The sequence below is a fragment of the Apteryx rowi genome, unplaced genomic scaffold (genome assembly GCF_003343035.1).
Source record: "Apteryx rowi isolate R43461 unplaced genomic scaffold, aptRow1 scaffold_183, whole genome shotgun sequence".
Classification (NCBI taxonomy): Eukaryota; Metazoa; Chordata; class Aves; order Apterygiformes; family Apterygidae; genus Apteryx; species Apteryx rowi.
This window is the reverse complement of record NW_020448119.1, coordinates 1,216,915-1,241,746: the sequence shown is the minus strand read 5'-3', so window position 1 is coordinate 1,241,746 and position 24,832 is coordinate 1,216,915. Positions and strand designations below refer to the sequence as shown.

The 24,832-nt window shown below is 36.7% G+C and overlaps 1 protein-coding gene across 1 annotated transcript in view; it reads left to right on the top strand.

Annotated features, from left to right (window-relative positions):
* The window catches only part of TTBK2 (tau tubulin kinase 2), a 96,622-nt gene extending 72,855 nt beyond the window's left edge, over positions 1-23,767 (top strand). Inside the window, exons 15-19 of the mRNA XM_026061686.1 lie at positions 1,106-1,317; positions 3,227-3,830; positions 10,217-10,468; positions 21,088-22,358; positions 23,264-23,767. Coding sequence (XP_025917471.1) covers positions 1,106-1,317; positions 3,227-3,830; positions 10,217-10,468; positions 21,088-22,358; positions 23,264-23,732 — 2,808 coding nt within the window. The 3' untranslated portion in view covers positions 23,733-23,767. The remainder of the gene's footprint in view (positions 1-1,105; positions 1,318-3,226; positions 3,831-10,216; positions 10,469-21,087; positions 22,359-23,263) is intronic.
* The last annotated feature ends 1,065 nt before the right edge of the window (positions 23,768-24,832 follow it).

Below are 24,832 nucleotides of genomic sequence, written 5' to 3'. Positions count from 1 at the left end.
TCTGCAGAAGTTAGTTAATGAATATATGGAAACAGGTTTCACATTTTTCTCCAGTAAATAGATTGAGATTGGCAATATCCATTTAGTTCATAAAGTGTTTTTTGTCTCCACAATATGTGATACCTTGGTACTGATCAGTAGTCCAAAGAAGTTCATGGGCTAATCTTTAGAAGAGAATATTGCTTAATTTTAATGGTCTCTGAGGAGAGAGACCATTATTGTGGTCTCTCCCTCCATCATTGTTATTATACTCATTCATAATCACATTTCATATTCAGGCACAATCACTAGATTTCTATTTCTTATGTATGAAAATGTTATCAACAGCTGAAGAGGGATGTGTTATTGAAATGTTCTTTAGCTAGGAGGGCTGTCTAATTTTGAGGCTTATTTTTTGTTTACTAGAAAAATTGTGGGAGAGAGTAAACCATGATGCCTGTTTTCAGATGTGCTTAATTTGTTTGTTTGTTTTTTTACCAAAAGGGAAGAAAGCAGATTGCTCTGGTTTAAACAAATGTAATTTTTTATTCATTACACCTATTGAAACTAAGGATGAGCATGATTTCCCAGCTCTAAATCATGTCCAGTTAGTATACAAACTGAAATGCAGTTAGACTAAAACATTGTTCTGTATCACAGAAACATCTAGTAGATTTAGTGTATTAGATTTAGTGTTTAGTGTCGAGTTATATGCTCCAGTGGATCATAAAGATGACTCAACATGAAAACTAACTTTCCTTTAATAAGAGCCCTCGACTCCAAAGCAGTGTGAAGATACTATGAAGTGCCTGGTTTCAGACTATTACAGAGGAGTATTTCAGAGATGGATGTGAGAAATCAGTGTAAATTTAAGTGTACTACTGTGTTTTTGAGACTCCCACTCTTAGACCTACCCAAAACTACTGTAGTATTGGCACTTTTTGTCTGTTTATATATAAACTGAAGAGTGTATATAAACTAGCTTAAGTATGGTATGTGCTTAAGGACCATTCTGAATGGGCTTACCACTGGCTTAAAACCTGGATGGTGTTCGTTATATATTACTGTATGTTCCTTTATTTTACCACTCCTGGTGAGTTGCATTTTTGCTTTACTTCTTGCATAGGCTGCTACAGAGGAGGAAAACAGCCATGGGCCAGTGAATGGGATGCTTAATGCACCGAGTCTCGGTTCTCCAATTCGTGTCCGCTCAGAGACCACCCAGCTAGACAGAGATGTCCCACTGGTGCGAAAGTTGCGTTCAATTCACAGCTTTGAACTGGAGAAGCGTCTAACATTGGAGTCAAAGCCAGACACTGATAAATTTCTTGAGACCTGGTAAAGAAATTATCTCTTATTTTATTTTTATACTTAGATCTTTTCAAGGTATGTAGTTAAGATAGTACCATCTTTCCCCTATTACTGTATCAATTTACAGTACCCTGTGAAAATCAGAAATGGAGCTGCTGAGTAATGTTTATGCAAGCTATATCAAACAATATTTACTTTGTTCATAATATTGCTCGATTAACAACTTTTGCTACTTGTCTTCTTTAAAGTATACATATATGTATAATATAGGTATGTAAAATATACATATACAAAATATATTCTTTAAAATATATGCTCATATACAGTTAAAGTCAGCTTTCCACTCTTGAAAATTTTTTATTTCAAGACCTAATGGTGTTACACAAGAGTGTCCCAGTGAAGAAAAAGTAATATACATCTGAGGGTCAGTACAATTCATCCTCAATAAGAATGACAACATCAAATGCTTGATAGAGGTAACAAAGGAATATATTATATGAGATGAGAAGGCAAGTTTACAAGAAGAAGTGGAATTCTTATGGAGTAAAGTTAGAAATCTACCTGTTCCTGCATCAGATTTAGTTATGCCCAAAGTTGTTGCACCAATATAAAACAACCTGTTAGAAGAGGGAGGTCTTAATATGGAATTCTAAGTAAAAAAGAGACAGGGGTACAAGAACAGACTCAATGAATTTGCACATATGTAGAAAGACTAAATGAAGAAGGGCATACTGAAATCTGACTGAAAGGCAAAGCTTAGAGGTTCAGTGGAGACACAGGAGAAGGCAGCTGAGATGTTGACAGTGGCAAAATTCTGCAGAGTATGTCACAGAGGGTTAGGAATTTGAATTTGATGAAGCAAGTGATGCAAAGCATAAATAATGAATCTGAAATTTTAGCAGTGTTCAGAGAGGAGGTAAGGTTTAATAGGACTATTTTAAATTTAAAAAGTGATTAAAAGATGAGTTTTATAACACTGGAAACTGAGACACAGAATTGTCTTCCTTTGTCCTTAACCAGGTAAGATGTATAAGTGTCACAGAGAGTAATGGAAGTAGTGCTTTGTTATTTCTTTAATCCTTTCTAACTCACAGAAGTAGACATTTACATTTCTGAAAAATATTCATTACTGTTTTTCAATAAACTTCTGACAGAAAAGGGAATATATTGTGCTTCAGAGAATAGAATGAACTGCTAGAATGGAATGAACTGCAGTGTATCCTGCAGAGCAGAACTGAAGCAAGTAGATGGAGGAATATATTATGTGTAGCAGAGATAAGAAACAAAAATTGTAGTCATCCTCAGTTCCCTTATTCCTTTGTTTGTTTGTATAATACCAAAAAACAGGTGCTGAATACAGACTGCAGTGTTCTAGCATTAGTCTTAGGTCAAGTTGAGAAGTTGCTATCAAGTCCTTGTATGGCAGGAATTATTTGCTTACATGCAAAACAGTCAGTAAGATCTTTCTTGAAAGTATCTTCTAACTCCTGTTGGAGACCTCTCTTTCTTTTGCTCAGCTTTGAGTCTTCACTTTGCAGTGTAGCTTAACTACACTGGACATCTGGTGGTAGTGTGACCACTGAGTTGATATCCACCCACTATTTTCTCTCTTGTTCTCTCAGGCTGATTGTACTTAAAATTTATGTGTGAATTTCTAAGACCATCCATCTATTTTTGCCTGACATCAGAGTTATCTTTTGAAGAAGTAGGTAATAAACACCACACTGAAATAAATAATTATTTTCTTCTGTATATGTGTGTCTTCTCCTTGGCTTAACTTAAGGAATTGTTTCAAATTGTGGATCTTTCAGATTGTTCTAAAAATGACAATACATTCTTATATAGATTTAATTTTTCTCTAGTGACAAAATTCAAATGTAACTTACAGCATTTAGTTCATTCTTAACTAATTCAGATATTAACTTGTTTTCTTAAGTTTGGAGAAGATGCAGAAAGACTTGAATGCTGCAGCGGAGCCTGCTGTTGCTGCTGTTCCTCCTCTTCCTCAGAAAATACCCGTTCCTGCTCTAGTGACTGCCCGCATGGATCATGTTTGGCACTATGATGAAGAATACCTTCCAGATGCTTCAAAGCCTGTGTCAGCTAGTTCTCCAGACCAGGTTGATGGTGGTGTTAGCAATGGATTTGTAGCTGTCAACTTAAGCTCCTGCAGGCAGGAGGTTGATTCTAAGGAATGGGTGATAATAGATAAGGAACGGGACTTGCAGGATTTCAAGACAAATGAGGCTTTAGGGCACAAAATGACTGGAAGTCCCTCAGATGAAGAGCCTGAGGTACTACAAGTTTTGGAGGAGTCCCCTCCAGAAGAGCAGCCCAGACAGGGTGGTTGGGCAGGAAACAGTGTCCATGCGAAGAACCAAACCTCAGGGGTGGAGTTAGTTCTAGCCACAGAGTGTCATCCGGCTGCTTCCGATCAGCTGACCGATAAATTGGAACTTTTGGCCGGAGCTGCGGGACAGCTTCTTGCAGCCACCCCTACAAGTCCTGTGGAGGCTCAAGCAGAAGGAGCGCTCACTCTGGTAAGAGAAGCAATCATTGTTTTCTTGCATCTATCTTTAGAATTATTTGAGTAGGTAGTAAGTGAAAAGGCAGTGCCTACAATATAACAGTGTAGTAGAAGTTCCTAGTTCATCAGATATGTGACTTGATTCTTCAGAAATAATCGTACATGTTCTGTTGCATGTGTTTACATTTTCCCATGAAACTGGCCATTAATTCTGCAGTGTATGAGCCACAGAACTGGGCTCAATTAAAATGTATTTATTAAGATGATGATTCCTCATCAATGAGAGAAACGCATAAATATGTTTATTACATTTGCAGTACATAACAATAAAATTATAGTGAATATGTAAAATATTGTGCTACAATATGCTGTGTGTTTCAGGAAAAGCCTAAATGGCTGAAATTAAAGAAACAAAATTATTTGCTCTTACCATCTCTGGTACAGTGTTTTCCTTTTGGAAATTCCTGTGTTTCTTCCTGCTCTGATTTAATCTCACAGTAATGTCTGCCTTTCTGAAATCTCTGTTGTCTTTTACACAAACTACTTTCTTGGCTTCTTTGAGCCAAGAAACCTGGCTGTACTTCTCCCTCAGTTCTCACCACTTTTTTTTGAAAATTACAGCCTGCTCTGTAGAAAAGGAAGCTTGTTGCCAACCACGCATTTACTATAAGGTCTGGAATATCCTTTACTGGTGAAAATTAACAAGCGCAAATAACCTATTTAATGTAACTAACTATAAAATAAAACTTCAAGTAAAGTTAGATTGTCATGTAAAATGAAAGACAGTGTACTTCATACAAGATTACTTATATTTAGATATCAATTTTGAGACATAAATTGAAATATCAGTTGCACGAAAGTTTTTGATGGCTTATAAACTTGTAAAGATGAAAAACTGATTTGCTCAACTGTTTTCAATCATTCAGTTTCTGTGTTTTTAATATTAATTTTAATATAATAGGCAAAATACAGCAACATTTAGTTCTGTGCAAAATACTAATTATCAGGTGCTTTTATTTCCAAAGCTATTAAAAAACAGCTTGCAATTTTGCAAGCACTGCACTGTCCTGCTGTATATAAATTTGACTCGTTTGGGGGAAATGGCTTGTTTACTTAAATTAAAAGTAGAGGTGCCATAAATTATCATGTACTGCAGTGCAAGTAATGGACAATACGGTTATCTGGAAAGGAGGGGGATTCTGTGTGGAGGAGTAGAAATAGTCATAAACAAGGTCTATGGATTATAATATGTATTGGGATAAACCTTGGTTGAAGTAAACACTTGGTTGAGATTATATTTTAGTCCTCTTTTGCAAGCAGGGGAGGGATATTCATCATGAACTAGAAAACGGGGAAGAAAAATATCATTTGTATTATCCTGGAAGTGCTGTGAAGGCAAGATGAGTGGCAGGAACTTGTCTCTTCTGAAGATGAACCATGTGGAATTGGAAATACAAACTGAACTGTGAATAAAGGAAAATAGAAATGATTTGGCTGATATATAAACTGGGTACAGAACGCGTAATGTTGCTCTTCAGTGTGTCTGTTCCAAATGCGATTGCAGTTTGTGGTAGTTTTGCATCTACTTGATTAGCCCTTGAATTAGGCCAACCAAAGGCCAGTAGGATATCTGGGGATGAGTTGCTCTTCCTGTCTTCTGTTGTTCTGGTATTCCACTTCATAAAAAAGTGCTTGAATACCCCGTGACGTGTGTACTGGAACCTAGGTATTTTTATAGGTTAGTGTCCTAGTCACTTCGTAGGGAGACCTTCGTACATATGCCTCCCCATATAGTAGTTCTCTGTATTCCAAAACCTTGGTGACCTTAAAGAGATGTTTCGTAAAAATAGTTCCTTTCCTTCTTCCTCAAAATTTTTTGCCAACCCAAAACCGTTCTGTGGATGCGACCCTCGTTTGTGAATAGTTCTGAGCTGCCCGAAACACAAGCTGCCAAAAGCTGTTCCAAGCAGAACTTTTTTTAAGCAAGCAGATCCTTACATTTAAAGGTATGTTGCAAATGATAGTCAGACACTCTAGAATATCTCCTGTTTAAGATTTCGGCCAAATTATGTGAAAGATCATACATTTCTCAAGGATCTTTACTTAATGTACGTTGGTTTGGAGATAGCATGAAACATAGTTTAAAACAGGCCCAGCAGACTATCCTAACTTTCCAAATATTTGGTTACGTGGAGTTTCAAAAGTGCTATGGATTATTTTGTAAAACAGTTTTGTTGAATTAATCTTATTACACATTAGTAATCCAAATGAGATCCCCTAAAGATGTAAACTAAAATAGGCTAAGAAGATAAAGGTARATTAAATTAAAGGTAAATTTCGTGTTGATGCTGTTTTCCCATAACACCACCAGTTTTTCCCATAGCACCACCAATTTTTTTTTCCATAACACATCCAAAAATGTCCACCACTCATATCACAGGGCTTAAATTGGCACCACAAACCCTCAGTAAAGCCTGATACAGCCCAGAAAAATTTATACTTCTCACTCTGTATGATTTGGCTCAGCAGCTGCTTCCTAACGTACACTGGGCCACAAAACAGTTAAATCAGATTGGGGAGCAGAGTTAAGAATGTTTTATACCAGTGGTCAAATGCTTAAGATTATCTGATGCCGGTGATTAAAATGCTCTAAAAGGCTTTGCGTAAATCGGACAGTGAAGTCGATGCTGTAACTGTTTACGAAGTTGTAACAACTTTAAATGCAATTGAATGTTTTTGTTCTTTAGTAATTTTGCCTAGGTAGTGCCTTCCTGCCAAACAGTGCAAGCAGTGGGCAAAGAGTAGTAGTTACTCTTATAGTAACGGGAGCTGATATTGCCCCTGTTGCTAAGAGAACCCTCAGACCCAAGAATGTAAATTTAGGATCATACATCAAATGACATAAAGTGATACTAAAAGGGGTTAAAAATAGATGTTGAAATTACAGTAGTATAATAGCTTAATATAAATTCTGAAACAGGTTACTTATTTCAAATGGTTTGAAACTGTAGGAAATGTCAGCATTTATAATCATTGTGATTATGAATATACCTCCACTATGGACTTCTAGTGACCTGTTTCATTATCGCTTAGGAGAAAGCATGATGAATTATGTTTCTTTGAGCTTATCCAGAGAATCTGGTAAAAATACAGGAATTGTTTGGTGTGTAGAAAGAACAATATTGAAGAGAGAGAAATAATATTATCTGGAATATGTCTCTTAACTTCTGAGGTATAGTTTGGAGAACAAATTCTATTACTAATGGTAGGTCCCCCTGTAGCTGACAAAAGTTCTCACCAGCACGAAGCAAATGTTATTTTAGATCTGCTTTTATTGCATAATGAAGACATTATTTAATAACTGATTCTAGAAGTAGTATTGGATTAGAGGTCGATCTGTTTAAATAAAATTGAAGAACAAATAAAAGTATATCTGTAAAAAGATCTTACTTCTAAAACAGCAAATTCTGTCAATTTTTTTTAGACAAACTAAGAAATGAGTTACTAGAGTCAGTTAGATGGAGCCAATTAGATGGATTTGAATACAGAGGAATACCTTTCTTTTAAGTCAAAAGCAGAAAAGCAAAGTGGTACTTGCATCCCATGTTGTTAACGTAATTGCTAACCTGAATTTTTTTGTTTAGTCAGCTATGATTTTTTTCGACAAGGGAAATATGGAAGACCTAATCTCACTGGACTTTTGGAAAGTGTTAATTATAGTTCCTTAGGGGGAATTCAGAGAAATTTTTTAAGATGGAGAAGCAGCTGCTTGAAGGGGAAACGAAACAGTCTTGAAAGAGGAAGAATCAAGGTGGAGGGCAGTTGCTAGTGGAGTTATTCAAGGTAGAGTTTGGCAACTGATATCACTTGCTGCAAAAGTTCAGAGAAATTGTCAATACAGAGGATTGAAATATCACACAGGGAGGCTTGGAGGACTTTGACTGAATATAATAAAAAAGTGAGTAAATGCTCTAGGACAAAGTGGGAAGTATTTCATTTGGAAACTAATAACAAGAATTTCTGCTATAAACTTGTCGGTATATTTGTACCTTCCTGGGTACATCAAAAAATCATTGAATCTTTATCAGATACAGAGAATGAAAAATTTCTTTTCCCTTTTATTTGGTATCAGAATTATAGTAACAGCAAGGATGTTTCTGTACTCATATACCTACCCATAATTTCATTTTTCTCTTAAAGAGAAGAAATTGCAGGTTTGCAGTCCTTCCATCTGTAGATAAATGTTCTTCCTGCAATCATGTGTGTACATGGGTTTCCTGCAACTGATGATCACATTGTTTCTTGCCTGTTTGGCACAGCACCAGCATGCTGGTAAGAATGTAAGGTGGTAGCAGTTCAACAAGGAAACCTGAACTCAAAAAACGAGAGAGAAAAAGGTCTTAAGATATTGGTTTGGGGATAAGCAAGTTCTAGGCATATGTAGTATTTACAGGAAATTATTCTATTTCTTATGAAAAAAATACAGGTAAGAGAACCAATTTTCATGTTATCTGTCATGGTTTTCCAGTCATTAATACAAGTCTATCTGCTACCACCAGACTACCCAGCAAATACCAGTTTGATCAGGCTCAGTCATGGGCACATTATCACATTTTTGCGGAATTATTCAAAGCATGATAAGGTACATATTGCTGACTTTATGCCTTCACAGTGGCTTTATTGGCTTTGGTTACGGGAGGACAGACAATACCTTATTTGACATAACACCTGTTAGTATGAAGTTAATCTGTCAAAAAGATTTGAACCGATCTAGACTAATGATGAATTTATACTGAAGCAGCACTTTGTGTCAGGAAGCTCTGTTTTTGATTTAGTACTAAGAGCCTGAAGCTGGACTTGCTGTGTTGTTGAACCATGGCCTCGTTAATTTTCTGTGTATTTAATTGCAGTGAACTCCATAAAATGCATGTACAAAACTGTTTGTAACATACGCGTATCTATTAAGCAGATATTTTAGCAGTGAAATAATAATGGAGTTGAAGGAATCCAATATATAACAACTAATGCCATTTTCATCTTCAGTTTGAATTCACCAACAGTTTGCCCTGCTCACGCTAAGTTGACAACCTAATACCCCATATATGTGTGCATGATTATAGAGGAGATTTGACTGTGTGAATTTACTCAATTATTTTTATTATTTGGGAATACTGCTGAAACTAGAATTTTATACATTGAGGTATTAGTATATTTAATCAAAGAACTGCTCTTAAACTTCTATTTATTTCAGAGTTATTATTGTTTAATTTTATGTACCTTCTATCCTCAATTGCTGCTTTATGAGACAGTGGTAATACAGTTTTTTTCAATTGAAAGACTGCTGCACCTTATGGGAACTAAAGCTCTAGGAGTGAGGCTACTGAAAATACCTTTTCTTTGGAAACTGTAAAGCACTTGCTAGGTACTCTGAATCCAAGGAATATGGGTTAGAATTGCAAATATCATGAAAAGAAACAGAAAATTACCTACATGAAGCATGAAAGAAGTTTCCATATCTCAGTTCTTCCTGATTTTGTCTAAATATACTTGAAACAAAAACTTGCAAACTATAAATAGCAATCTCATTTACAGATATTTAGCTGTGTAGCCATCAGATATTTATTCAGCACTGCTAAGGTCTTGCAAAGAATCAGTTGACTTCAGAGTTGCATATCAGAGCAATGGGTTTATTAGAATCATCAATGCTCAAATTGAAAATGGACTTTCTTCAGAATTGTTAGTTTGGAACGCTTCACTTCTACAGTTTCTGTTCTTTTCTGTGCTTTTTTTCTAAATGCTTGAGCCATATAGTTCAAGATGAAGCCGTTGTTCATAACTTCTCCAGGCCAGTGTATCCTTTAATTCCTTGTTTGGGGATTTCATCAAAATCATTTAGTGCTAGTCCTACTGATTAATCCTATCTCCTACAGTTCTAATGTACATTGGTATAGCCTAGCTGTACAGTCACATTTGTAAAACACATAAAGTGTGTACATGCTAAAAATAGTTATCTCAGAGAAGAGCACTGTTGCATGACTGTTCTAAGCGGTTGCAAGGACAAATCAACAGTCAGCTAGTGTCTTGAGTGTCCTTGGGACAGACTGTTTGTGTTGGTGTATTAAATGTGCCCTAGGTATGGTCTTACTGAATGAATGAGTGAAGACAGGAGCCAACAAGAGAAAGAACGCTCACTTTTGATTGTGATACTGGCTTTCTAAAAACTGATGGAAAATGTGGGGATTAGACTTAAAATACCTCTTAAATTATCAGCTTTTAGCCTATGAGGGAGTTGGCAATATAGGCTTCTAAGAAAATGGGTATAGGCAGGACATCAACAAGAATTATTTAAAATACTGAGTTTAAAAACTTATTTTCTCCCCCACCATATTGTTCTCACAGCTCAACTCATCTCATATGCTGCATTTCTCCACTCCAAGAATTTCAAGTCCCATCCTCCGCACCATGAGCCCTCTAGCCTATCTATCCATCCACTCGGACTCTCTGAAAGAGGCTGGTTTGCCAAGGAGTCAGTCAGCTGAGAGCCACTCCTCCTCCTCCTCCCGCTCAACTGGTCGTAGGCAACTTCCTGTCATTCCCTGTGGCAACAAGTTTCCCCCTGTCATTCGCATCTCAAAAGCACAACTGCAGCAGGTGAATAAGCCTTGTCTTCATAAAAGTGACTGCACTCTAGCAGTGGTCTGCAAAGTTTAAGATATTAAGTTGCTCTGCAAAATTCAGTAGTAAGCATATGCTAGTCATACTGCTATAAACAGCGTTTTAAAAAGTATTTTGAGAGACCAAGTTAGGGGGGAATAACAATGGATTTCTTTAAGGAATAGAGTCAAGAATACTGTAGGGGAAAAACAAATTGTCCTACCTGGAAGAGGTAAAATTAGAGTCAGGAATATTTAAAGATTTGCTATTCAAGTTATTATGATCTGGAGCATCAAACATTTATGGATGTTGTGAAAGATAGATTTGTTTCCTCAGAGGGACTTTCTCTGGAAAAGGTAGGATTATAAAATCTAGAAATTAGAGTTTTGCTTGTTTCAAAATGAAGATTAAAACCTCTCTTTTTTGTGCTTTCCTATAATCACTCCTATGTGGATTTTGAACTGGAAATGCACAGTAAAATTTGGACTACCTTAAATTATTTTAATGTGAAAAAACAGGATCCAGAGATGGTCGCGTTACTACTTTGGGCATCAAGAATATATGAATGTTTCCACTACTTGCAGCATATAAAGCAAAACTGGGAATTATTGGGGCAATAGCTAAAGGAAATGGCCCTGTAGAAAGTAGTGTGTTCATTGCTCTGTATTCCCAGTTTCTTTCCAGTAAGAAAAAGAGGATGATGTAGGATCATAATTAATGTTTACATAATTTATGTATTAGTCGCAAAAATGTTGAGATTTGCTAAGCAGCATCAGATTGCATTGACTATTAAAGCAGTATGACATAGCATTAATGCATAAGGCTATAACATATCATCATCATTACGTCATTAATATTTTGTTTGGACTATATTTTCTGTTGTCATTTATTTCCAACATATTTTTAGTATAAATATTTCTATGTGAAAGACATATTTTTTTCTGTGAAACATACACAAGAATATTGATTTAAAAAGTAATCCATCAACATTAACTTCTTTCAAACTTCAGTAGGATTAATGGTGAGTGGAAACAAGGCAATCTAGCTAGTATATTTATGTCAGCATTTTGTCAAAAAAAATAGTCTTTCTTCCTGCAGCTCCTGGCTGCTTTTTATCTCAATAGAAAATCATACTTCCTCTTCCCTCGATAAATGGAAATGGACAAACGGTAGCTCCCAGATGTTCAGTATCATGAACTTGATGGGACATTTAAATACCACATTCTTCATGGTGACTGATGTATTGACTAGGGAAAGGGACTTAGGAGAAATAAACTCATTAGAAATTATGCTTCAATATTTTTCAGGGCTAGTTTGTATCCCAGGATGCAAAATGGCCTGATTTTTTTTTTTTAACTGTATATCCACAGTTTAGTTTAATCTTTTTCAATCAGAACATATTGCAGATGTAGTTAGCTCACAATACTCAAAGCAAGTAGGTTGGCGCAAAGGATCTTCTCTGGCTTCCTTAGTACCCAACAGATGGATACAGCTGCAATATTAATAAGGGCTGCAATGTGATCCACTCTCTTGTCATGTGAAAAAGAGTTGATATTGTGCCTGTTACTACTACCCAGTGGGGTGAAGATGAGAGAGGAGAGGATTATATAAAACTCTCTCAGCCTCTTCTTTCTTTTTGCCTGGTAAGTCCATGTCTGCTGTATTCCTTTTCAAGCTGTAATGTTGACACTCCTGATCCTACTGAGAATTTAACTTCCAGTTTTTCATTTGCTCTGGAAACTACAAGCACATGATTCCTTTGTTCATTCCAACAGTCAAGACCTCGTGTACTTTATGGCCCTCTGAATTGAAGTATTTTTGCAAATCCTTCCCTTTTCTGTAGTGCAGTAATCTTAGGTACTTAGCAAGCTAGAAGAATTCCCACAGCATGAAAGATGAATATGCATGTTAATAACCCAAAGCTTTTCTCCAGTTAAATATTAAAAAATGTAACATCATTATGTTATTGTTTAATTCTGTATAAATATTTGGTGTTGAATATATTTTTGTGTGTTTCCTGCTGTGTCATTTGTGGTTTGATTCAGCATTCATAACTAATGAATTGCAGAAGTAAGGGAGCTATGCAGTTGAACTTACTTCCATGTGCTACAAAATAAGTAATGATACATTTGTTCCTGAAATTTGGCAAAGGGATTTTCTGTCCTGATTGTTGATGAGTGAGGGTTCAGGAACAGTAAGCCACCCTCTTTTAATTTGACACCAGATAGATGAGATCATAAAATTTCTATATAATCTCTGTTTGCTAGTGCGGTGAGGATATCTACCTTTGATTCTTTGATAAAGATAACTCCTCTCTTGCTGTACATATAATATGGAAGAAAATTGGAGGATTTTGATTCAGTTGTCCTTAGTTGTTCAACTTGCAGCATAAAGGAGGAGTCTAGCAGCATTAGAGCTGGCAAAGGACAGAATAAATTGTTTGACTGTACTTGAATCTGAAGAGTGGCGTCAGAGTGCTATTAGAGTTCTTTCCATATACAGCATGGTCAAATTGTACAACAAATATTCCTAAAAAATAAACTCTTTCTTTCTTTCTCTGAATTTTTCAGCCAGACAAGTTCTCTGAACTCTGCTTGTCAGAGGACTGCACAGACTGTTGTGCAAGGGCGATGGAAAACATGGTGCGAATGCAGTAACAAGTGGCCAGAGCTGTATATGAAGAGATTGCTTACGGTAGATGCTGTGCTAAATGTATAACTGTTTCTTGAGAAACAGTCAAAATCAGTGACCTCAGATTTTGATCTTTACAGTTTCTCAGCTTTAGTTCTTCAATAAGATAGTAAACACCTCTTCCAGGCATGGCAGCCATCTAAAATGCTTCAGAACTGGCTGCTCTATAATAAAATTAAGCCCTTAATAGAGATGGATTTCAGTTTCACATGTCATCTTGACATATCCTTTTTTCTGGAGTTCTTATTGAGACAAATACAAGAGGGCTGATTTTAATTCAATGATTTTGTGGTCTGATTATTCACTGTGTTAGGGAATAATTATCTGTGTTTCTCGGGTTAAGTGATCAAAATTAATTAGCACTTCTACAACTATTTTGGCCTATTTTTAGTTTTCCTACTAATCCACCTTACTCATACATTTTTTTTAATTATTATCTAGTTATATTAGTTACAAAATACTCTGAAATCTTCCCATATAAGATGCTATGGAAATGCAAGCCATGATGTACTTACTATTCATATCCAAGATAAGATATAATATACTGCTCTGAGTTGAAAAATTTACCTTAATTTTTAAGCATCTCACTGGAATTCAGGGACCTATGGAAGAATAAGGTAAGACTTCTTGACATGTTCAAGGGATAGTGAGAGAAAGAATGCATATCGCTTATAATTGTCATTTTATTTTGGATGTTGTAGGTTTATCAGCCAGGAGTGCACGTATTTGTTGTGAAATTTTGCCATTTTCATGAATTAATTTTGGCAGGTTTCACTAGTCTGCAATAGCAAGAGATGAATATTTACATTGGTTACCACATTTAATAAACCCCTTCAAAACACACAAAAAGACAAATAAAAGTCCAAGATACTCCTCTCTTGTTACAGTGTGCTTTTAACATGATTTTTAATTTATTAGCAGTGTTAACTTGAAGTTGTCACGTGCATTAGGACTGCATTAGAACTCAGCTAGCTAAAACTCTAGYTGGACTGTACTTTCCCGTTAAAAATGTCAGGGATGGATGTATTTGTCCAACATCCTCTTTAGAACTTAAGTTTCAAGACATGCTACATTTTCAAATAGATGTGGCTCCCTGGAAGGAGAGGGAAAAGCTTTTCTCTGGTCAGTGAATCTATGTTTAAAGCTGGCTGTAGCGCAAAGGGTTCTGATTTTGGTGCTTATGGAATTTCCTTTCTCCCCTTTACTGAAACGGTTTCATATATGCAAGTGGATTTGGTTTTGCTAAGTAAGGAAAATGTACAGAAATTATGCCAGCTCCATTATTGAGAGTGCTGTTAATTTTTCAGTAACTTCTACTCTGAAATTTATGTTGCCGTAATGTTAGAGCTGCCACTCATCATCAGTGAACGTCATAAGGAACGAGAACTCTGGCATTTGATGGCTCAGACTGCTTGATAATGCTTATGACCAGATTCAGAGGACAGCTGAGATCCAGAGTTCTTATTGTTTTCAGTGGTTACTGCTAGGTTTTTCGAAAAGGCTGGAAATCAGCATATGATCACTAATTATAATGTCACTGTTTTCTTTGTCAGTAAGTTTCTCTGGGATATGTGTTTTTTCATACAGAAACACATAAAAAGGGAAATAATAAGGAAGTAGTGTTTTAGAAACGGGGGGGAAGCATCCCAAAGACACATTAAAAACCCCACAGGTTGGTTCAATTTTTTTAAGCCATTGGATTTCATATTGATAGTGATGTTTTGTGAACAGTTTTCATCTATACAATTTTCTAAAGCAAACAAACAGAAAGTTTTCTTATTTGCTGCTTGTGTCCAAGTGGCAGATGCAATTGCTTGATATGCAGAAATGTAAATGCTAGCTACAAAGCTTGGTGGCCTTTTGGCTGAAGGAGAGAGAAAGTCTTCAGGTACTTTTTCCACATCTGTTTGGTGTAAAGAAGAATTAAGAATTATAGCATATTAGGTTAGCTGTGCTTCCAGTGGAAGCTTTCCAAGTTGTAAATTAATGAAGAAACAGTTAAGGACAACAACACAGTCAGTATGAACCTGTTAAATCTTTTCAAATTGTGTACTGCCTGTGGAGAACACTTCCATTTTCAGTGACAGGATCCTCTTGGCCATTCCCCTGCTCCAGCTTTCTCTGTCAGCAGTAGAGGAAAAGTCATAGCGAAGATCAGTGTAGTAAATTACCCTTAGTAAAAACATCTGCATACAGTTATTATTGGTAGTGTGCATGGAAGGGTGGACCAAAAATAAGAGGAGAGGAAAAATATATAATTATTAAAATTTTTATTAATCCACTGGAATCCACAGTACTTCTAAGATTCTCAGAATTCATAACTGTATGGTTCATCTATTCTTGTCTATCGTTGATATGATCAATTTTTATTACATTTTTAAAAATCTTATCCCAAACATATGTTGTGTAGTACATTTGCCTACCATCACACTTTCATTAACATAGGACAAGTAAAGTTGTTTCAGGAAAGTTAAATTGTCTGTGGAATTTCCCAGGGAGAAATGGTTAACTCTGGTGTCAAAAAATGTTTCCATGATGACAGTTCACACAGTGACCTATGCAAAATAATTAGGTAGTTACAATTCAGTGCATAATGGTCAAGGTCTATCAATTATTTCCAATGTAATAAAAATAGAATTGATCTGTAATTAAGATATCTATATCACATCATAAATATTTTATTGCATATATAATTGTAGATGTTATCTATAATATCATTTATAAGGAAATCTATAATTGAGATGTATTTCTCTCATAAAATGTTCTGTCTGCTATCATTAAAATCCCACATGATATTAGTCCAACTAGAGTAACAGGAAAAAATTATTTATTTAAAGTTTGTGAATTTTGGCATTTTAGCATTTTCTGCTGGTTATATAGATTTTTCATATGGAAGAAGGAGAGAACCTTTTAAAATAGGGAAAATCAGGAAACCACTAAAATTAGGGCAGGGGTTAAGAGGAGGTATGTAGTATTTTTAAGCTACCACTATATAATTTTTGCAAATTAATACAAATTTGAAACTGAATCAAAATTTCTAGTATTTAGGTATATTAGTATATCTACCCCATTCCTCTACATGAACCACAGGTAGGCTTGCTTACTCTTTGCCTGGCTACAAACGTATAGCTGCTCTGACTACTTTCAGTCAGCTTCTAAACACAGAACATGGTATGTGTAGAGGGCTCACAAATTGCTTATAGTGATGCTAGCTTATTGGTGTATCTAATCTTGATATTACCAGGCTAAGAACCAAAACAGAATTAATAAATTGATAGTGCCTCTGTAAGTATATTTAAGGAGCTTAAATGCCTTACTAGCAACATACATTATACTATAGATCAGCTGAGTGTTTGTACTTTACGTTTATCATCAGTCCTGTTCTCAGCAGCAAAACTGTGTAACATAAGAGCTGCCAAAAGTATTAGGTATTTTGTTTTCAAAGGAGTAGCTGGATTCTAATGACACCTTTGCGTCTCCAAACTTTGCAACTATAAACCCTTGTGTATAAAGGAGAGAATGTAAAAAAACATTGAAAGGAAAGAGAAAGAACCCTAACATAGACAAGACTGCTACCTCTAGATCTGGCTGCTGTAAAGGACATCTATTAAGCATGCTTAGAAGCAAACTGAAAGCAGCTGGTTCTTCATGTGAATTGTAACTACTATTGGTGCTAACACAGTATGGGCATGAGGAAACCCATAATGCTTTCAACAAGATCCTGACAATTTTGAGGACAGATTTTAAGAAAATGTTTAGCTGGACTTTGAGTTTGCAAGTGAAATTTTCTGCGTTCAACAATTTTATGCCTACTGAAATGAGAATTTGTATTAAAATTATATTTACACAATCTTATCAGTTCTTCTGATATGTTTGACTGATGCTTGGAAATTTTAGTGTTCACAGATTATTTCCCATGCAAGCGTACCACAACTGTGGACAGCATGTGCAAATATAGTGCCAGTCTTGTAACTGGATACAACCGTATTTAGTTTATTACAACATACAAAGGAGTGGGTTCACTGTGTAACTGGAGAATCGGAAGTCAGGAATACTCCCAATTTTGCATTGTTTTGTTGGTCTTTTTTAACGTCGACATTTGAACCTGAAAAATATGTGTACCTTTACTTTAAAAACAACCCCCCAAAATATAGTGCAGCTAGCAAAATGGAAGTATAAGTATAGCACAACAATGACCTAGAATTAGACATTGGCTCATAGGAATCAGATATGAACATCAGAAGTTGATATATTTGAAATCTGCATAGTGGCATAGTGGTGGTTTATTCATGTGAGAATAACACTAGCAGTAAATTGCAGCACAGTGCAATAACATTTTATTTTTTCTTTCATACAATCTGCAATTCAAATTTCTTTGCAGCAGTATATAGTTGTGCAAGGAAGGAGAAATTAAATGCATGTAGGCTCTAAAGCTAACAATGGATGAAGAGGAGAAGCAGGGAAAAGAGAAAAGATACGTGAGGTTTGTTCTCATAAATACAAAAACTTTTCTAAAACAGGAAAGAAGTTCTATAGAGTAAATGGATAAGGTTAAAGCGTCTTCAGAATGGCAAGTAATGTGCTTGTGGTTTATTAATGTGAGAAGTTAGAAAATAACGACAGGATTAGCTGAACAACAGACCTGTACACCATGTTTCTAAGAGGCCTGAAGTCCTGTCAGCACTTGACATGCCTGTAGGAGTAGTGGACAGCATGAGCGGAGGGAAGAACCTGTTGCTGAGAGGTCAGATATTGACCTGCCAATATTGTACCATCATCCACAGTCGCACCTTTAGATCTTTGAGACTTACCAGCTTTGCAGACCAAACCCCTATATTTCACTTCTCTGCAATTTGCTGTGTACATTCACAGAGGATTTCATCCAAGTATATCGCTTGCTATTGCAGCCTGTCAAAGGTTTAAAGGGAGGAAAGTTTGTCAGATGTCATATGAGATGTCTAGTAGATTTATGTTGTTGTTGTTTTGTTCTTTTTCCTACTTAACATCCCACTCACCGTATTGTAAAGTTTCTCAAAGAAAATGCAGTCTAATTTCTTGTGTCATTCAAGTGCTAATCTGAGAAATCAAGAAAGAATCATGAAATTATTCTGGGGAGGCCGAAGGATTCAGGATCGTGATGGCAATAATTTCATTTAAATATTTCAGAAAGAAAACCTCTAGTTCATTGTTCCATATATTGTCTCAGCCTTTTTCAGTAATCTACTGTATCACATAACTTCTTTTGAAGCGTGGGAATTATGACAATCGGGTAGATAATGTTACCAGCTGATTATCATAGTAAGCTGATAGTTAGCAATTTAAATTCTATTCCCCACATATTTTGCTGCTTAGATGAGTTGTCCACATCACATTGTAATCTTTGTTTCTCAGTTTCAGCGTTGAACAAAATTGGCACAATTAGCCATAGAAATCTTACAGGGTTAGTAAGATTTTAATCTTACTGGAAAGGAGCGCTTTTTCAAAAATTTCTACTTCCTCTTTGTTTTCTGTGGCTGAATTGATATGCATGGATTCTCTCAAAGAAGCTTCTGAAGTAAGAAAGACTCTAATGCAGAAAGGGAAGTAGTGTTCCTTTCAGAGGAAGGAACCAGACTGAGAATAAGAGATGAGGAGGAGTGTTTTCCTTTAAGTAACTTCAATTTGTTTCTCAATGTGCCACTTTAATTCAGCAAAAAAGAAGAACCCATGATGGGACTGTGCTGGTCCAAAATTGAAAACAAATTGTCGGGGAGACAAAAATTAATCTCTTGCTGGAGGTCTCAGTGTTTGTTTGTTTGGGTTTTTTTCTTCTTTTTTTCTTTCCCTGCTCCAGTAAGTCTCAACTTAGGACAGATGCTACAGACAACTTGGTTCTACTTGGGAAAACCCTTTACCTTTTTATTATTATTATTTTTTTTAATCCAGTGAAAATACCATTTTCAATAGCTGAACAGCTCATCCCATCTATGAAACTGCAAAAAACCTTTCCTCCAGATTCAGTGGTCCTCTGAAAACTTCTGCAAATGCATAACCTCTTGATTCCACGCTTCTTAGGTTAAAGTGCAAAAAATCCATTAGGTATATTAGACTATGTTTAACAATATAGGAATAATTTTGTTACCATAAATAATTGTTCTGTCTTTATTCAAGTTTTATGCCAAAGTCTGCTTTATGTTTCATGTTTTGTTCTTGTAAACTATTTATAGTATCAGCTGAATGTTTGTGTTACATGGAGGTAAATGCGAACTGATAATGATGGAAATTCTTTGTTATACAGGATTTTTTGAAGAAAATGTACAAAACCAGCAATAATTTCAATACAGCTATTATATTCAGATTTCCCATGGGAGTATATGCCCTTCACTATCAGTTACCATTTCTTATTTTGGAAAGTTCTTTTGCATTTGTGAAGTTTGAGTATACAGTATAAATTGTGACAGGTCCTGATAGATGAGCTTGCTTTCTACCATCTAGTGGTACCAATATGCTAGCTCTTGGTAGCCCACTAAGCCTGTGAAGCTCAGCAGCACTTCTAGATAATTTCTGCAATGAGTTCAAGTGAAATCCGTCTTGTAACACTGTAGAATCCTGGCAGCGTTGGAATTGGACCATCATTAGTCTTCTCTTCTACCGTCAAGAAGGTTTCTATGTCCAAACCCAAATTCCAGTCTTTTCCACTTTCTGCTGAGTATTACAAACTCACAACTATGTCAGATTCATGAGGCTAAAGAATACAAGTGCAAACAAGGAGCTGAACTCTGTATCCCCATAAAGGAAAGTATAAGGGTAGCCCCTGCATTTATTCCTGTTTATTCATTTTATCAAGTGACTCAGTCCAGTATGTATAAGCCAGAATTTGACCATAGAGGTAAAGCTCCTTTGGCTTGTGTGTGTGTTCTCTCACCCTCTGACCTCATGACTAGCATTTTTTTCTGTACAGTGGCCCAGCTCCAGTGGGAAAGCTGAAAAGCATCCCTGTCCTCGTTTGTCCATTCTTGATGGGAAGTGGGGGAAGAGGGTTTATGTCCCTCAGGCTGGGGAGTGGCACGAATGCAGGTTTCCCATTTCCTGGACATGTGCACTAACATTTAAGCTATGTACCAGAGGCAGCATTCATCATAACCAACTTTTTTTTAAAGTGACCCTGAATCAATTCCATACATGGGTTTTAGGACTGCTTTAAGCTTACCTATTGGATTGGACCGCTCGGGGGATTTAGATATGTGAATAATTAGTTTGTGAATTTCTAATGACTTAAGGTTAAGGAAAATTCCTGACCTGCTTGGTTAAAACAAGACATAGGCATCTCTAGGGAAGGAAGTAGCTAAAATTTGGACACTCAGGAAAGTTTTCTGAACACAATATAAGTGTTGTGGTATTATGGGTACTAATGTATTCAACTGGGTACATAAGGTTTTTATGAATTGTTTTGTTAACTAAGTAAGTTCTGCCTAAATTTCAGTTTAGGTCCCTTCCTGAATCTGGACATCAGTGCTTTAATTTTAGTTTGTAAAACACTGTTCTTTGTCTTCTGTACTTGTTTAAACAGTATCGTTGTGTATTTGTTAAAGCTTTCATGTTTATATAAATCTTTTTTTTTTCTTCTAAAAAATATTAAAAATAATAAAGTAGTAAAAAGTTTACCTCTTAGGCTGTGTCTCTTTTTCAGGAGGTTCATTGGTAATTGCAACTTTTCCACTAAGATTTTGTTTGTTTTTACCTGTCACACATTTCTGTCTTGAGATGATATAATTATCTAGATGTAATTTGTGAAACCAGGTATTCTTGAGCATCATGATTCATAGGAATCATTATATAACGTATCTTGAAAACATGGCATCCAAAATGCAATTTGAAGAATGTTATCTATATAACATAATATTCCTGCATTTCTCACCTTCTCCTTCTTTAATTTTCTAATGCAGATAACAATACCCAGACCTTCAGTGGCATCCACGCAGTCTGCTTCTGAGAGCTTTCATTATGGCCACCAGCTAGAGAAAAGAGACCAGGATGCTCAGTCTATGGAACACACTGTGGAACTTTCCTCTCCAAAGGAAAATTTGCCAGGTTTGGTTGTGACAGAAGATGCACTTCCAACTAGTGCTAGCAGACCAGACTTGGTACTTCATATCAGCCAAGAGGTGCTTGAAAGGGATGGACACGTCAAAGAATGTGTCAAACTCCTGGACTGTGGTCAAAAGGACCTACCTGAACCACATAGCAGGAGACAGGAAGAGAAAGAACTTGAAAATCTTCCTGTAGAATCTGAGGAAGACAGGCTTCCAGTGGTTTCTGAGGATGCCAATGAAATGCTAAGCAAAGAACAAAATTCTTCTTTGCCAGGAAACTCAAAATCTGTGGAGGAAGAACCTCTAACTAATACTGAAGCTGCTGAAGAATCAAAGCCAAGGCCTCTCTCCTTGGTGCCAAATCAAGATGAACTTCTGAAGTCAATAGCACCTGAAACACCAGAAGTTTCTCCCTCAAGACTTATCAATTCGCATGCTAATAGACAGGCAAGCAGAAAGGCACCAGTTCAGGAGAATGGTTTTCATGATAATAAGAAAGAAGTCCATATCCAAGACTTGCAATGCCACCAGGTGGCCCTTACTACTTTTTTGCACCAGGAGGACAAAAAGGAGAAAAATGCTCCCAGAAATGGAGAGTTATTCCACTGCATTTCAGAGAATGAGAATTCTCATCGATCTAAAAAGGACTTAGTTAAATCTCCTTTTGTGTTCAGGCAGAGCCGAATCCCAGTTTTAGCACAAGAGATAGACTCAACGTCAGAGTCCTCTTCTCCTGTTTCAGCAAAGGAAAAGCTTCTTCTAAAAAAGGCCCATCAGACAGACTTGGTCAGACTGCTTGTGGAAAAGAGACAGCTCAAATCTTTCCTTGGTGACCTCTCAAGTGCCTCCGACAAGTCACTGGAGGAAAAAATGGCTGCTACTCCAGTACCATTTTCTGAGGATGATGTCTTATCCTCATTTTCTAGGTTAACACTGGACTCTCATTTCAGCAAGCAGATGGAAGACAGTTCTTTATCTCCAAGCAGCCATCAGTCCAGAAAGAGCAAGATTCCAAGGCCAGTATCCTGGGCTACCACTGATCAAGTCACCAGTTTGAGTTCAGCTCAGTTCTTTCCTCGGCCCCCACCAGGAAAACCGCCTCCTAGGCCTGGGGTAGAAGCTAGGTAATACAGAGAAAATAATAGGTAGTCTGTTTGAAAATGGATTTGAGCTAGACTGCAGTAAATATGCAGTAGGTAATCATGTAGATGTTCCATCCTTTGTAAACTAATTTTTTAAAAAGGCTGGGCTTGAATTCTCGGAGAAATCTTACTTTGTTTGGGGATGAGTGAGGAGAGGTTGTTACAAAAGAATGTGCCTGCTTCACTACTAAACTTTATCAGAAAGTCACTTTATTTAACCTTCTTTAAAAAGTGGGGTCAGAATCACAAACCCATAGAAATCAATAGGATCTGTCATATCCAGCCCCTTTGAAAATTAAACTATTCTTATTTCAGAAGTTTTAAGTATTTCRGTTTGGATATTTCAGCCATCAGCATTAAATTAATTACATATGTTCACATAATGGCTAAGTAAAAACAGCTAGTTACTGGAGGGCAGAGTGAAATCTAGAAGCCCTCCTTTACCAGTTCTGTATATAGACAACCATGGTCTAGTTTCTTCAGTGCCTTGATTATCAGGAAAAGGAGAGTTTTGATATAATCAAAAATATTCTGAAGGAAGTTGTGGTGGGCCTTGTCATCCTTTAATTGTGTATACAATGTACAGATGGTGTACAGGAATGGTTGTACCCCTCCAACAGAGGTGATAAGCACTGTGCTTCAGTGTACTCACTCCAGTACCATCAGGAAAATTCATTTTTCTTGTGAATGCTTAGACTGTTTTTGTGACTGAGTTTATGCAAATAGAAAATACCGTGTTGATGTGAACTACACACAGGCCAAAATCTAAATCCAAAACACTTCTATCTTATAGGAAAATTCAGATCCAGATGTCTGATACTGCATTTCTATATGAACTTTTGTGAATAGATGAGGACAGAAATAATCTTTTTTCATTTCTTCTCAAGGTTACGCAGATACAGAGTCCTAGGGAGTAGCAGCTCGGACTCGGATCTTATCTCGCGTCTGGCTCAAATCCTACAGAACGGATCTCAAAGACCGAGGAGTTCTACTCAGTGTAAGAGTCCAGGATCTCCACATAGTCCAAAAACACCACCCAAAAGCCCTGTCATCCCCCGACGCAGTCCCAGTGCCTCGCCTAGGAGCTCTTCCTTACCCCGTACTGCCAGTTCTTCTCCGTCCCGGCCTGGGAGATCCCATCATGATCAGAGGAGTTCATCCCCGCATCTTGGGAGGAGTAAGTCACCTCCTAGCCATTCAGGCTCGTCATCTTCTAGGAGATCCTGCCAACAAGAGCATTGCTGCAGCAAACCGAGCAAGAATGGGCTGAAAGGATCTGGCAGTTCCTTCCACCATTCCCCAAACACTAAAACTCCCACGGGAAAGAGCAAATCAGCCAGTAAGCTTAGCAGATAGGAACTGGGCCTTGACAGTTGTAAAGCCTCCTCCTAAATTCGATGCATGTTGTGTCTGTGTACTGTGTATTTAAAAAAAAAAATCAAAAAACTTAAAAAAAAAAAAAAAAAAGAAAAAAAAAAGGTGTTGAATCTGCGCTTTTGAAAGAAAGTAAACATCATAAACTATTCATGACATAACATACTGTGTAAATGAGTGGCCAGGCATTGCCTAAGGACAGGCAGCAAGCAGATCGGGGGAGGTGAGGTAAAGGCCAGGGAAAGAATGGCTAGTTAGTTGAAGAGGTGCAATGTATTTAAAGTTTAAAATATTTCTAAGGTGAGTGTTTTAAAAGGGTATTTATTTCTATGTTTTTAGTTTGCCTAGCTAGAAGATTTGGCCTAATTATTTAAGGCCTAACTCAAGGAGTAAGTAAGAAAACCTGAAACCATTATTCCCAAAATGACACCACCACTGGGGAGATAAGTACCGTTCAGGCAAGTATTTGTAGTTTTAAATAAGCACATGACTTGGAAGATGATGGTATTTCTACCTTATGAGTCTCTTCCATTTTGATCTGCACACATCTCTGAGTTGCTCAGTGCTCATCTTGTCCCATATCTGCCACAGCACAGAATTCCTTACATAAAGAAGTATCATATACCTTGTTCCTTCTCGAGACTGATCACATTTTAAGAATGAGTATTAACACTTGTCAAGATGTTTTTATAGCAATGCTCTGTAGAACATTTCTTTAGTACTAATTAGGATCCAAGAAGCTAATTCTTAGCTCCATCTCTCATATTTCCTTGGGAGTCGTAGTGGGGTTCTTCAACCAGAATTCTGTAGAATTTGGAAAAAAAAAACCTTGTTTGGGAGATGAGAGAAGGATGATGTCTGTACTCTGCAGGATGTTGCAGATTTGCAATAAATTGCAATATATGTTAGAACAGAAGTTAGAAACGGGAAACAGAAAGTATCTGTTTTTCCCTTACCCAGCTACAAAAAGATCCCTCTAGTACTGCTGGCTATGGTTATTCCATTAGTTATGAACCACTTAAGCCATTGATCTTGTTCATAATGTCAATATCTTGCTATTAAATCCAAGCTAACAAGCTGAA